Source organism: Palaemon carinicauda, unplaced genomic scaffold (genome assembly GCF_036898095.1).
Source record: "Palaemon carinicauda isolate YSFRI2023 unplaced genomic scaffold, ASM3689809v2 scaffold906, whole genome shotgun sequence".
Lineage (NCBI taxonomy): Eukaryota > Metazoa > Arthropoda > Malacostraca > Decapoda > Palaemonidae > Palaemon > Palaemon carinicauda.
This window is the reverse complement of record NW_027172211.1, coordinates 5,001-20,000: the sequence shown is the minus strand read 5'-3', so window position 1 is coordinate 20,000 and position 15,000 is coordinate 5,001. Positions and strand designations below refer to the sequence as shown.

Sequence of the window (15,000 nt, the reverse complement as noted above, 5' to 3'; positions counted from 1 at the left end):
ACTAAATTTACAGGCTTGCTCTGAGAGAGAGAGAGAGAGAGAGAGAGAGAGAGAGAGAGAGAGAGAGAGAGAGAGATTTATTCCCTGTTTGAAAAAGAAAATCATTTATCGAACTTTTCCTCATTTCTTCCATATTAAAAATTACTATCTCATTATTTCTTTATAAATATCAACTAATTAAATAATAATAATAGTAATTAATTATTAAGCCATATATTAAAGCTAATTAATATTGATTATCGGTTTTATATTAATTCTCTACACGCATATATATACATATATATATATATATAAATATATATATATATATATATATATATATATATATATATATATATATATATATATATATATATGTATGTATGTATGTATATATATATATATATATATATATATATATATATATATATATATATATATATATTTATATATATAAATATATATATAGTATGTATTCATAGTATATATATATATATATATATATATATATATATATACATATATATATATATATATATATGTATGTATGTATGTTTATATATACTATGTATATATACTATATATATATATATATATATATATATATATATGTATATATATGTATATATATAATAAATATATATTGCATGAGTAATTTTTTATAATTTCTTATTTAAATTTCTGATCAAAATATTCAGTTCTCTTTAAAAACAATTTTATTTTCCTTTTCAGATAAAAACCAGGAAACTACTAGGTCCAGTAAGTCTTGTAATCAGTCTATACTGAAAAAAACTTTCTGCTGAATAACATTTTATGAAATTGCTATTTTGTATAACATCTTTGTAACAATTTTTCTCCAGGAAAATATCTTAATCCTACTTCCTACGTCTGGCAAGATATCTGGCCCCCGCCTCGCTCGGCAGATACGACTTGGCGCCAAAGTTATCGTACTGGAACTGAAGGAGGATATCACTCGTAATCCGTCTGACCTCGGTTTGCGTAAAGCGAGAAGTCGCGTCTGTCAGGGTTACATAAAACATGCCGTATTGCTTGCCGGAGGTCAATACGCTATTCAGGTTTGTTCGGAAAATCTTTAGAAAAGATTGTCCGCCTGGTTTATTTTTTAAAAAAATATGTTAAGCAAGTAACGCCCTCTACATACTAGAAAGTTGCCAAATGTTTCCATTCAAATTATACTTGTTAGATATGTAATCATACTTAATATCTTTTTGAAATAAGGTAAGATGTATACCACGCCCTTTCTACATTGCATAGTTGCCAAAAGTACTCAGACTGATGCCATAATCATGATAACTAATGCAAGAAAGCAGTTAAGCAAGCCACGCCCTCTACATACTAGAAAGTTGCCAAATGTTCCCATGCAGATTATACTTGTTAGATATGTAATCAAACTTAATATCTTTTTGAAATAAGGTATGATATATACCACGCCCTTTCTACATTGCATAGTTGCCAAAAGTACTCAGACAGATGCCATAATTATGATAACTAATGCAAGAAAGCAGCTTCTGGCAGCTCTTGCTTGAAGGGGCGTGGCCTATATCTCAGGTTGAGATGAAAACCATTAACAGGATGTTAATTAGCCAGATTATCATGGACTGGAAGAGTGAAAAATAAGATCTGTATTTCTGATTCATGTGTTAGGTTTATCTTGATGTATCGGTTGATATCATAGAAATCTTTGAAGCATTTTAAGTTGGATTTCTAAAAATCATGGAATATACCACCAATTTATTGATAATATAGATATGTACATTAATATATATATATATATATATATATATATATATATATATATATATATATATATATATATATATATGTAAATGTGTATGCCTGTGAACACATTTGGTTCCTGATAATTACTTAGCACTATATACTGTATATATATATATATATATATATATATATATATATATATATATATATATATATATATATATATATATATATATATATATATATAAGTAAAGGATTATGAAGTGATTATGTTTAAGGAGTTTTCGAGCCTAGATGTTCATGAATGACTAGCCAATACGGTTCCAGAAATACATATATCATGCAACCACATTAAAATAACTATATAGACCTTTATTATCAACATCACTTCAAAATTTCAACAGAATGTTGGATGTTGGGCCAGCAGCGGACATAAATTGCTTCTCAACGGCCCTCTATTACCAGCGTATGGGACTCTGCGGGGCGCTGACGTCAAAGTTGTCATAGTGAAGGTTAGTTTAAAAGTTTAAGCTCATGAATGTCAGATATAAGGGTTGGAACAATGACCATATATACATATGATCAGCAACCAAGCCCCTTTCCATCAAGCTAGGATAAGAGAGGCCCAGGTAATGGGTTCTGACGACACAGCAGGTAGAGCTATGGGCTCCCCCAAACACCCAATCCCTATCTCACAAGGTTGCAGACCCTACTAGAAACTATCGGGGTGGAGTGGGTCGCAGACTCCAGTTCAAGAGATTGCCCAGCTAGGACGTAAGGTTGCACACCCTACTAGAAAGTATCGGGGTGGAATGGGTCGCAAACTGTAGTCGACCAGATTAGCCAGCCAGGACGTTTCCGATTGGCTACCACAACCGGTGTCGCCGGGGTCGTGATCACCAAAGCCGTGAGATATAGTGATTTAGGTAGCTATCTCACAAGGTTGCACACCCTACTAGAAACTATCGAGGTGGAGTGGGTCGCAGACTCCAGTTCAAGAGATTGCCCAGCTAGGACGTTTCTGATTGGCTACCACAACTCGGTGTCGCCGGGGTCGTGATCACCAAAGCCGTGAGATATAGTGATTTTAACCATACGCTCAGCTCTGACCTCTTATCTGGGGTTTTGATAATGATACAAAGTCTTGTTACAGTGTTGCTATTGATATCATGGATGCACAACCATAAATATTCTGCTTTGTGATGGCCATTTGAAAACCTCCCTGCTTGTCATTCTCCTGGATGGGAGATCAAGTCTCCATCAAGCTCGATACAGTAGTTTCTTGTAATGTCTGCAACCTTACTATTCTTTTGAGCTATAGGTCTACCTGCTGAGTCATCAGTAGCCATTGCCTGGCCCTCCCTGTTCCTAGCTTGGGTGGAGAGTGAACTTGGGTGATGTATGGTCAGTCTCTAGGCTTTCTCCTGCTAGGGCATTGTCACTGTCCCTTGCCTCTGCCATTCAAGAATGAGCATTAAACCTTTATATTTGTACACACACATATTTGTATATAGATATATTTGTATATGTATATATATATATATATATATATATATATATATATATATATATATATATATATATATATATATATATATATATATATATATATATATGTATATGTATATATATATATACATATATATATATATATATGTATATATATATATTAATACATATAAGCAGAGAAACTTTCTCATTACTATCATTATTTTCTAAAAACTTCCAGAACTTCATCGAAGCAATCCGCGTGGGTCCAGGAGGTCGTTTCCTCGTCGGGTATTTGGGCAGGGTGGTCAATACCCTAGCCGAGGCCCTCCAGTTCCGTTACAGCATCATGGAAGGGTCCAGTTTCGGCACTCTCACACCCAACGGGTCATTCGACGGGGTCGTTGGACATATCGAGAGGAAGGTAGGGTCAATAGTGTGTCTTGATAGTTTGTGGTAGGGTAACCACAAGGGAGTTTCGTTTGGAGCAACTTCCCCTCTAATACTTGATACTTAGACACAGATTTCTATGAAGTTGCTACCCCAAATCCCATGTTGATAAGATGATAACTAATAGTTAATGGATAGTAATGAAAACTGCCGTATTAACAATAGCAATGATTTATATGCACACACACACACACATATATATACCTTTTCTGAATAGGGATACCCTAATGTGGTGAAAGGCTTTGCGTATCGCCATGACCAGCAAAGCTGTACTGGTGAAAACCACCCATACTAGGTTGGTCTACTGTGAGCAATCAGTCACAAATCTCCCACCAACCGTCACAAACTGCACTGGCTAACGTGGTGATAGAAAATGTCCAAGCCCCAGACATAACCAAGACATGTTTGAGGCCTTTATTCTGTAGTGAACTAGAAATGGCTGTATTTGTTTGTTTTTTCTATGTATATATATAAACACACACACACACACACACACACACACATATATATATATATATATATATATATATATATATATATATATATATATATATATATATGTATGTATATATATATACATATATGTATATATATATATATATATATATATATATATATATATATATATATATATACAGTGGTATCTCTAAAACCATCTGTCTTGACAGTCACATGGGTTTCATTAAGTGTGTAGGTGTACATGGATATAATTTTTATATTTGATATTACTGCCCTTTCTCCGTCATCTCCTGTAGGAGGGAGACCTTGGCCTAGCATCGCTCAGCATTGCCTACCACAGGAAACTAGCCATTGACTACACGACGTGGATCATGTACCACCCTACGCTCTTTGTCACGAGGGCTCCCCGAATGTTCAATGACCCTCTTATCCTCTTCAAGATTTACACCTGGCAGGTAAATAGCTCAGACCTTAACATGATCGTGGAATTTGTCTGGAATTTGCACAGGCGACTGACAATGAATGACAGTCCGTAGGCGTGCGAGTGCCTCTAACAATTACTGCAGTTTATACCAGACTTCAGGAATCAAGGGAGTCTCTCTCTCTCTCTCTCTCTACCATACTTCAGGAATCAAGGGAAGCTAATACTCTCTCTCTCTCTCTCTCTCTCTCTCTCTCTCTCTCTCTCTCTCTCTCTCTCTCTCTCTCTCTCTCTCTCTCTCTCATCTGTAATGAAATATAGTAGCACTTTACCATGGAGAATTTGATTTTCACATTGAACTTTAACCTAATTATTATTATTATTTTATCAATGATTTTGAATAACTACTACTATAATATGAATTGCTCTTATAAATGAATAAATTATAATATATACTAACTTAAATTCCCTTCATCCAAATTATCAAGGTGCCCACGCTAGTTGTCAGTATTCGGACGGGTATACTGTCTAACACAAGATTAAGTGTGTGTACACAGTGAGATATAATGAAACCATATTAACAATTAATGTTCATTACCTGATGGATAACATCAGATGCTGTCATTGTATGTGCATCATGATTCACAATTCTCGATGAAGACATAGTATGGTTAGTTATAATGAATTATCTCTCCTCTTAAGACGCAGTTCCGGTAGGCCCTGCTGCTTCCTCCAGTGCCTTAGATGACCGCGGAGGTAGCAGCAGTAGGGGATTCACCATTATGAAGCTTCATCTGTGGTGGATAATGTGGGAGATTGGGCTGTGGCGCCCTAGCAGTACCAGCTGAACTCGGTTGAGTCCCTGGTTAGGCTGAAGGAACGTAGAGAGTAGAGGTCCCCTTTTTGTTTTTTTCTTTGTTGATGTCGGCTACCCCCCAAAATTGGGGGAAGTGCCTTTGGTATATGTATGTATCTCTCCTCTTAGGCCTGGTGTGCCATCGCTGGGTTCCTGATCTTCGCCGGGTCTTGTCTCTGGCTATTTTGGTGGTCCTGGGATGAACTCGTCCCTGAGGTGACTCATCCAGAGCACAAGAAAGGCTGTAATGGCTGTGCAAATGCTCGGCAGGTCCGGAAGAGCCCGGGATATGCCAAAGCTGTGTCGACTATTCTGAAGTCTGCAATTTACCAAGGTAAAACAACAGTATAGTTATTGGGTTCTTCGACTGGCCAGACAATAATACATTGGATCTCTCTCTGTGTTATGGCTCTTTTTCCCTTTGCCTACACATACACCGAATAGTCTGACCTACTCTTTACACAGTCTCTTCTTTCCTCATATACTTGACAACACTACTGCAATGTAATTGTTCAACGGCTTCTTTCCTATTGGTAAGGGTAGAAGAGACCCTTTAGCTATGGTAAGCAGCTCTTCTAGGGGAAGGAAACTCCAAAATCAAACCATTGTTCTCTGGTCTTAGCTATTGTCATAGCCTCTGAACCATGGCTTTTCAATGTCTTGGGTTAGAGTTATCTTGCTTGAGGTACACTCAGACACAATATTCTATAAAATAAAGTTTTGTAAAATGGAATAGTACTAAGAAAAGTTAGTTTTCTCCCATCACCAGCTATAAGAAATTTTACCATCCCATTTTCCTTAGTTTCATCCTCTAGCAATAGAGAAAGTTTTTCTATATGACTTTAAAAAAGAGTGATGGTTTCTATGAACTTATGATGACAAAATTTCATTTTATTTCATTTTACTTTTCTTATATTCTGGACAAGTTTAGTTAAGGGTGTTAAAATTTGTTCAGAAATCCCTATTTGTTGTCTCTTTATATTTACTAAATTGGTGTTTCACTTTCATTCTAAGTAAGAATATGACACTGGATAACTTATAACTTACTTGATGATTGCATTGTCTTTATCAGAAAAGTGAATTTATTATTAGAATGGTAAATCTGTTACCTCAAACAAACCATGCTGATCATTCAATTTCTTCAACAACACCTGGCTTACAAAATTTCAATTCCCATCATCAACATGTTATTCATTCACCCTCCAACAATAATTTTCTGACACCATTTTCAAAATTTTAGATGATAATTTCCATCTCAATTTTACAATCCTAATGTATCTATGTCAATTTGCACATTCTAGGTACAGTTCATCTCCCAACAACCTCCTCAGGCCGCATAATCTGTGCCTCTTCGTGGCTGATCGTGATCATTATGTACGCCTTGTACAGTGGTAACCTCACCGCCTTCCTATCAATACCCCGCGTGGACCGACCGCCCTCCACGGTGAGCCAGTTGGTCACCAGAAACTGGGCTTTCTCGCTGAATAAAGCTTTTGGCAGCTTCGATCTCGTGAAGGTTCGTGACGTTCATTGCCCGTAGCTATAGTACTAGATCTTGTAGTCTCAACAAGGCTTAGGGAAGCCATGTTGTATTTGGTCACAATAAGCCATTCCTAGCAATGCAGCTGGGCATTGAATTGGCATTGTTGCTTGCAATATGTCACGTGAGGTGCACTGCCAACCACGGCGCCTCCTAGGGGGTCTTTGAATGATTCTATTTCTTCTTTTCCAGGAGACCGAAACAAAAGACTACCAGACCCTCTACAGGAGGGCAGAGGAGAGGGGCTTCATAAAGGAAAATTCAGGAGCCACTGCAAACAGAGATAGTTCAGAAATGCTTGTCAAGAATATAGCTGTCGTTAGTAAGTTGATTCAAGCGTTATTATTATTATTATTGCTGTTAACATTATTAGGGGAAGATGTCACAAATTATGTAGACATATAAGAAGATCAAGAGGTAAATTCTTGACCCTAATGTTATGTATCAACCTAAAGCTCAGGTCAAAGTAAATTTATTTTGCATACTTACATAGACGCCAACAGTGAGAGAGAGATTGGCGTTCATACCGCATAGTTGAAGATGTACTAGCATGTGATAGAGAAACTGACCCTGGATTAGACGATAGCATTCCTGAATATAGTAAATGATATCCTTCACCAATCATGGCCAATCATAGGAAAAATTACATGGATTGAAGTAACTCAGTATGTTAGCTCTCAGCCGCGTGATACTTGGCTGCTTGTATCAGACACCTGAAGTGTTAACGCCATGAAATCCCTTCATCTTTTATCCAGGCTTTAGAGTATCATTAGTTTGCAAAGTCTTATGATAGAATTCTAATTACTGTTATCATTATCATCACTATTATTACTCGTTCAAGGAAGCCTACGTAACTTGTAGGATAGGTGGTTTTAGAGATACCACTGTATATATGTATATATATATTATATACATTATATATATATATGTATATATATATATATATATATATATATATATATATATATATATATATATATATACATATATATACTTTCATTTTAAGAAGAATAGTAACAATACATCAGTAGTTCCATTTAAATGTATTTTTTGGTTTTCGCAGTAATAATGATAATTCCAATGAAAATGATAATAATAATAATAATAACAACGATAATAATGATATCAAAATTCAAGTTTCATCCACGCCTGAACTTTTCATGAGCTTGTATGACATTCATATGAAATATGCGCACACGATGAATAGATAATGTATGCAGGTCATACGTGCATGCTCATGAGCTTTGGTGTCCATGGAGAAGGAATAATAATAATAATAATAATAATAATAATAATAATAATAATAATAATAATAATGATAATAAAATCAGGGTCGAAAATACATTATCTATTTAAGCATTTCAAGATAAATTAGAGTAACACACTTGCGTTGATAATTATTTGGATGTCACCAAGGTTTCTTAAATTGTGTTCCTTCCACCCCATTATAAATTGTTTTATTCTAATTTAGTTCTAAATTATAATAAAATCAATATAAATCTATACAGTGACATCACCTTTGGGTAAACAATTTTATGTACTTATCCTTTTTTCTCTGACCTACAATTTTCCATCAGTCATGAGTCTCTGAATTCACCATTCCTCTTTTGAGGCCTATTCCTACATCCTCCAGCTTAGCTGACCCTTGCTGCAGCACAATGGAGTTAGTGTGAAGGTCAGTAAGTCCCAGTAAGATATTTACAACGTGTATTGTTGCATTCAACATTCATGCCTTTCAGTGGGAGAGACCGGTGCTTTCTATAACATGAACAGCAACACGTATAAGGACGGGCGCTGTAAACTCACCCACGGCCAAGAGGACATAGGGAAGGAGTACGCTGGTCTGGCCCTGCCGAAGATGTCTTTACTTAAGCCTTTCTTTGATAAGAAGTAAGTGAATGCAAGACCTAGGGGGGACATAATTACTGTATGCTCTGCCAGCCTAAACTTATTGGTAGTTACTGTCTATCCTGTGTACAAGTATATATTTTCTCTCTCTCTAACCTTCCTTAACTCCAAATTATGCACAAGATCGATTTCTTGGCTTTATTACTTAAGCCTTTCTTTGATAAGAAGTAAGTGAATGCAAAAATTTGGAGGGCCGTAATCACTGTATGCTCTGCTAGCCTAAACTTATTGCTAGTTACTGTCTATCCAGTGTACAAGTATATATTTTCTCTCTCTAACCTTCCTTGACTCCTAATTATGCACAAGATAGATTTCTTGGCTTTATTACTCAAGCCTTTCTTTGATAAGAAGTAAGCGAATGCAAGACCTAGGGGGGATGTAATCACTGAATGCTCTGCTGGCCTAAACTTATTGCTAGTTACTGTCAATCCTGTGTACAAGTATATATTTTCTCTCTCTAACCTTCCTTGACTCTCAATGATGCACAAGATAGATTTCTTGGCTTTAGTGGAAAGAAAAATATAGATTCATTCCTTTAAACCTTTTGTGACACTTTACCTAAATGGGGCAATGTATGGTCCGTTAACTGGTAAAATGCTGCTGTAGATTTTAGCAGTTGTAGAGAGAAAATTTTTTTTATTTTTATCATAGCTTTATAAATTAGTTATTCTCATCCCTATTGGCATGGAAAATTTTTATCTGACTCTTTCTATCTGTCTATCCTGTCTCTTGCCATGTATTAACTTGCAAGATATTTCAAAACTTGGTAAAATCACAAATGGTAATAAATAATTAAGTTTAACCCCATTCTGTAACTTTTGTCTTAGATGTTTTAGAGTTGCAAAGTATTCTACTTAGCTTCAATTGATTACAAAACAATTTGTTATCAACCTCAGACTCATGTGGATGCGACAGATGGGTATAATCCAAAAACACTACAAGGACTCTTTCGGGATCAAGTGCTTCCGGGGCGTGAAGGACTCCGGAGAACGTAAGCCCCTGGCGCTCTATCAGGTAAGTGCAACAGGATGTCCTGCTAGGAATACCATTCAGGAGAAGTCTAAACTGGATACTATTTAAGGAGAGGTCAAGGATAGCGATGATGGGATGATAGGATACAACTTAAGAAGGTCATGAGGGTATAGATTGTCCGGTGTCCCGGAGGATAACATACAAGGATAGCAGGATGAATGATCCTGATAGGATACTTAGAATGGTGATAATCAACATATAGGATTGATGTCATAATGTTGATAGGATGACAAATGATTTGCAAGGTTCATTAGGATAATGAGGATAATAGGATGCTATAGAGGATATTAAAAGTGAATGGTTGGAAATAATACTGGTGATAAGGTACTGCAGAGATTGAATAATCTTGATGACTACAATGGAGATAGAATTTGTGGCTGGGTGATCGAGTCACATTTTGCTAGTCATGAAACCTTGTTATGATGACAGGGTATGTTGACGTAAACAGGAAATTCTACGCAAAGTAATTAGTTAGATGTAGTGGTTGTAGACAATGGCAAAAGGAGCATATACATATAAACACATATATACTGTATATATATGAGTGTACAAGAGGAAGGCCAAGGTTTGGGTGGATGGATGGAGTGAAGAAAGCTCAGGGTGATAGGAGGATAGATGTGAGAGAGGCAAGAGAGCGTGCTAGAAATAGGAATGAATGGCGAGCGATTGTGACGCAGTTCCGGTAGGCCCTGCTGCTTCCTCCGGTGCCTTAGATGACCGCGGAGGTAGCAACAGTAGGGGATTCAGCATAATGAAGCTTCATCTGTGGTAGATAACGGGGTAGGGTGGGCTGTGACACCCTAGCAGTACCAGCTGAACTCGGTTGAGTCCCTTGTCAGGCTGGGAGGAACATAGAGAGTAGAGGTCCCCTTTTTGTTTTGTTTCAATTGTTGATGTCGGCTACCCCCCAAAATTGGGGGAAGTGCCTTGGTATATGGATGTATATATGAGTGTGTTGATATATATCCCTTTCTGAGTATGGATATCTTAACTTGGAGAAAAGGTTTGCATACAGCCATGATCAGCAAAGGTGTACTAGACAGGGTCACCCATACTTCGTTGGTTTGCTGTGAGTGATCAGACGTGAATCTCCCACCATCACTAATCAGCAGTGACCAGCGTGGTGATGAATGTGGCCAAGCCCCTGCCATGAATAGATATGTCTGAGGCATTTGTCCAGCAATGGACTAGAGACGGGTGTATTTGTTTTTGTTGTATATATATATATATATATATATATGTGTGAATATATATATATATATATATATATATATATATATATATGTATATATATATATATATATATATATATATATATACACTGTATGTATGTATATACTGTATATATACATATATATATATATATATATATATATATATATATATATATATATATATATATATATATACAGTATACTGTATGTATGTATATATATATATATATATATATATATATATATATACTGTATGTATATATATGTGTATATATACATATATATATATATATATATATATATATATATATATATATATGTATATATATATATATATATATATATATATATATATACACAGTAATGCCTCTATAATCCCGTCACCGTACTTCATATCCAATAACATTTGCAAAACTACCAAAAGTATGCTTTACCCATTAGCTTGAGGGTGTGGTCTACACGTGGATCTGTGGTATGGGGGCTGCCTTTGCGTCCTTTGTCTTCGAGATTTTGGTTGGAAGGCGGAGAAGGGCCACTTTGCACAATGGCACTTCATCTTGAGGACGACGAAGAGCGGAGAAGCAAAGGATGACCTGGACACGCTGTTCATAATCTATCCCCGTATAACTGTTGTTTTATATTTATATTATCATTTATATTACTTTTAATCAAACTAAAAAATAAGGATAAAAAGAAATTTGATAATCATTTGTAGAGATAAAACAATTTTATGATATTTGAGTCTACATTGTTAATTTTACAAGTTTTAATTAAATCTTTATGTCATCAATATCAAGAATTAATTAAAGTCTTTACAATCTAATTGCAATTTAAAAGCTTTTGATTCTGCTTCATGATAATATAGTTACATTGTAGACAGCTCACAGCTCTTGACACATATTTGATTTATACAGTATAAGATTTGCTTATGGTCTACTGCCCACCAGTGGCTGTAATTAGATACCAGCATCTACTGGGGTCAAATAAAAGACTTAATAAGTCAGGAGGTCATAGAGGAAAAAAATAATTGTACCAATCACAGTTTACATAATGCAATAAGAGCCTTTGACTTGAGAAATTTTAATGTAAGAACTTCCAAAACAGAATATAAATGAATTAACTTCTAAAAGAAGTATTTCTAATGTAAAAAAAACAGCTGTAGGAATTCTTAATACAATATTATGTGGGATAGATTAGTCGATAGAAAATATTGAAGATTAGGAAGGAGAGAGGGGAAATGGAATCATGAGCTGGCAGCTCAAGTTAATCATGTTGTACTTAGAATCTTCTCTACTGAGAGACAGCACACTCTTAAAATGCAACTTGTCCTTGTGTAGGGGACTTCCAGTAAGGTATACTGTAAGCAGTAGCCTACTACTCGTTCTTATGAAGAGGTGTTCTCTGCCTTTTTCTCTTCGTTTGATTTAAAGGTTCCTCCCTTTTCACTTGTCTTACTATATTAACATCTAAGACTAGAATTGTATCATAACACTAACCTGGAAGGATATTACTAATAATTTAATCCAATGCTTCTATGTATTAATGACTCTTTCTAAAAGATTGCAATTAATATTTCCAATTTACTGTAGATCTGATTTTCACGTTAAAAGAACTATCATGTCCTGGTGTTTGGATCAATGGAAAAAAAGGTGTGTGAATATATTGAGACTTCAAGGTTTTGACATTCAGAAAAAGTGTCTGAAATGAATGATTGATTGATAATTTTGAAAAGAATCATAAGAAACACTTTCTCAATCATTCTCAGTTTATCTTCACAATCACATTTTGATCAATAATTTGCAGTCTGATAGAGTGTTCTATACAACATCTTTATAAAGAAATGTTGATAGAATCGAGGAATAATACTCATTGTACAAGAGAAAATGCTAGCGCGTATGACATGGTACGACTCGGTCCTCTAGGTTATGTTATATTAGGATGCATCCGAATATGATTAGGTGGATGGTTTTCCTCCAGCAAGCTGTGTGTAACGATTCAACTACTCTGCAGTTTTAACGGAGCGTTTACACTTCTTCTTCCGAATCGCCTAAGGCGTCGAGGGCCTCCGCCTGTGTCATCTTACTTTTATCTGTCCGTCTGCCTAGCTGGCAGTAGACTGATGTGCTAAGCATCTTCTTAACCCGGCGGCTTAGTATCCACCCTACGGAGGCCATGAGTAGGAAAACCCCACCGATGTGGCAGCAGAACAGCACCGTGGCGAGCATCATATGCGTGTGGCTGTTCTCGTCCCAAGGGGTAGTGAGCGGCATGTACAAGATGGAGCCGACCTGAATAAACCAGGTGCCCTATAACGTTGAAAGAAGTACTTTAGAGCTCAAGTCATTCTAATAATCCCCACACAGATGTTTATGCTAAAGGAATGCCAACCCAAGTTTCTTTAGAGCTGCTTGATAATCAAAACATTATAGATATGGGCATCTGATGTCCTAGATATACTTAGACTCCTAACTAGGAATATTTAGAACTAGAAAGAAATCCAATCAGTTATTTGTGCTGGATTATTATGGGAATCATTACTGTTACCATTATTTTTTATTTTATTGATATGAATCGAAAATCTTAACCTGTAATAGCGTTTTATAGTACTTTAAATCCTCATGCACTATCTTCTTGTTTTCTGGATCCATGTTGTTATTGTTATTTTCACATATCTATCTAGTTGATTTTTTAATCGTTTATTTATTTGATATGCACTTATTGTCTTCTGTGAATTGTTTACATGAGGTACTCCACCCTGCAGAAGGTTTCTTTACAAGTTCATGGTCTTGTGAGCTTGCTAAGTATGCTAGACAAATTATAACAATAATATTGATAATTGTTGTGATAATAATAACTACTAACTAAAACTATAAACAATGTGAAACTTACCTGTAACATCACAAAGTAAACGCGCATTAGTGCAGGCAACACCTTCCTCTTGTACATCATCTCTATAGCTGTGGCCACAGCGCAGAATATTATCGCGTATAACATGAACATGTGCACCTGTTGAAAAATTATAATTAGTGTGAGCAGATAACATAATCAATGCTGTAATTAGTGTGAGCGGATTACATAGATACTGCTGCAGATCCACATCATCCACAAGGCTGACTAGGCGGAAGCCTAAGGTCCCATCAAGAGCAGGGGCCTATGTAACTTTTTTCTTTTACTGTTAAATGTGGAAGCTATGGATTATATACTTCAGTAGTAATATCATTGTAATAAATTGTACGAAAATAGAGTATGAAATATGCACGAGTGTCCTGTTGGGGTATGTCCAGGGGCCCAAGGAAGCTTGAAGCCTCAGGATCCTGTCATGGGTTGATACAGTGCTGCACTGCTGTAGTTAGTATGAGCAGAAGACACTGTTATAGTTATTGTCAGCAGCTAACATAGACACTGCCTTAGTTAGAGTCAGCAGGAAGCAGTGATGTGATTTGTGTGACCTGGTAACATAGACACTGCTGTAGTTAGTATGAGCAGAAGACAGTGTTATAGTTATTGTCAACAGCTAACATAGACACTGCCTTAGTTAGAGTCAGCAGGAAGCAGTGATGTGATCAGTGTGACCTGGTAACATAGACGCTGCTGTAGTTGGTGTGAGCAGGAGACAGTGTTGTAGTTAGTGTCAGCTTGTAACATAGACACCACTGTAGTTAATGTGAGCAGGGATCAATACTGTATTTAGTGTGAGTATGTAGCATAGACACCACTGTAGTTAATATGAGAAGGTAATACTAATGTAACTAGTGTGAAAATGGCAACACTGAAGCTTCTTTAGTTAGTGTGAGGATCTAACACTGCCGTTATTGAAGATTATTACTGGCATTTCACTAATCACCCATTTCCTTCTAAAATAAGAATAACATAATTATTTTGATCCTTTAACTCTTGGTTTAAAGATAAGTCC

The 15,000-nt window shown here is 35.9% G+C and overlaps 2 protein-coding genes across 3 annotated transcripts in view; one reads left to right on the top strand and one right to left on the bottom strand.

Moving 5' to 3' along the window:
• LOC137637652 (uncharacterized) overlaps positions 1-11,954 on the top strand; it is a 15,822-nt gene extending 3,868 nt beyond the window's left edge. The window contains exons 4-14 of the mRNA XM_068369804.1: positions 712-738; positions 840-1,055; positions 2,124-2,231; positions 3,449-3,631; positions 4,413-4,571; positions 5,523-5,727; positions 6,695-6,909; positions 7,126-7,255; positions 8,673-8,823; positions 9,738-9,855; positions 11,529-11,954. Coding sequence (XP_068225905.1) covers positions 712-738; positions 840-1,055; positions 2,124-2,231; positions 3,449-3,631; positions 4,413-4,571; positions 5,523-5,727; positions 6,695-6,909; positions 7,126-7,255; positions 8,673-8,823; positions 9,738-9,855; positions 11,529-11,648 — 1,632 coding nt within the window. The 3' untranslated portion in view covers positions 11,649-11,954. The remainder of the gene's footprint in view (positions 1-711; positions 739-839; positions 1,056-2,123; positions 2,232-3,448; positions 3,632-4,412; positions 4,572-5,522; positions 5,728-6,694; positions 6,910-7,125; positions 7,256-8,672; positions 8,824-9,737; positions 9,856-11,528) is intronic.
• Positions 11,955-12,367: 413 nt separating this feature from the next.
• Positions 12,368-15,000, bottom strand: part of LOC137637650 (transmembrane protein 45B-like) — a 5,716-nt gene continuing 3,083 nt past the window's right edge. For both annotated transcript variants that reach the window (XM_068369802.1, XM_068369803.1), the window contains exons 4-5: positions 13,977-14,093; positions 12,368-13,393 (exon numbers count right to left, since the gene is read on the bottom strand). In XM_068369802.1, the coding sequence (XP_068225903.1) occupies positions 13,112-13,393; positions 13,977-14,093 (399 nt within the window). In that variant the 3' untranslated portion in view covers positions 12,368-13,111. The remainder of the gene's footprint in view (positions 13,394-13,976; positions 14,094-15,000) is intronic.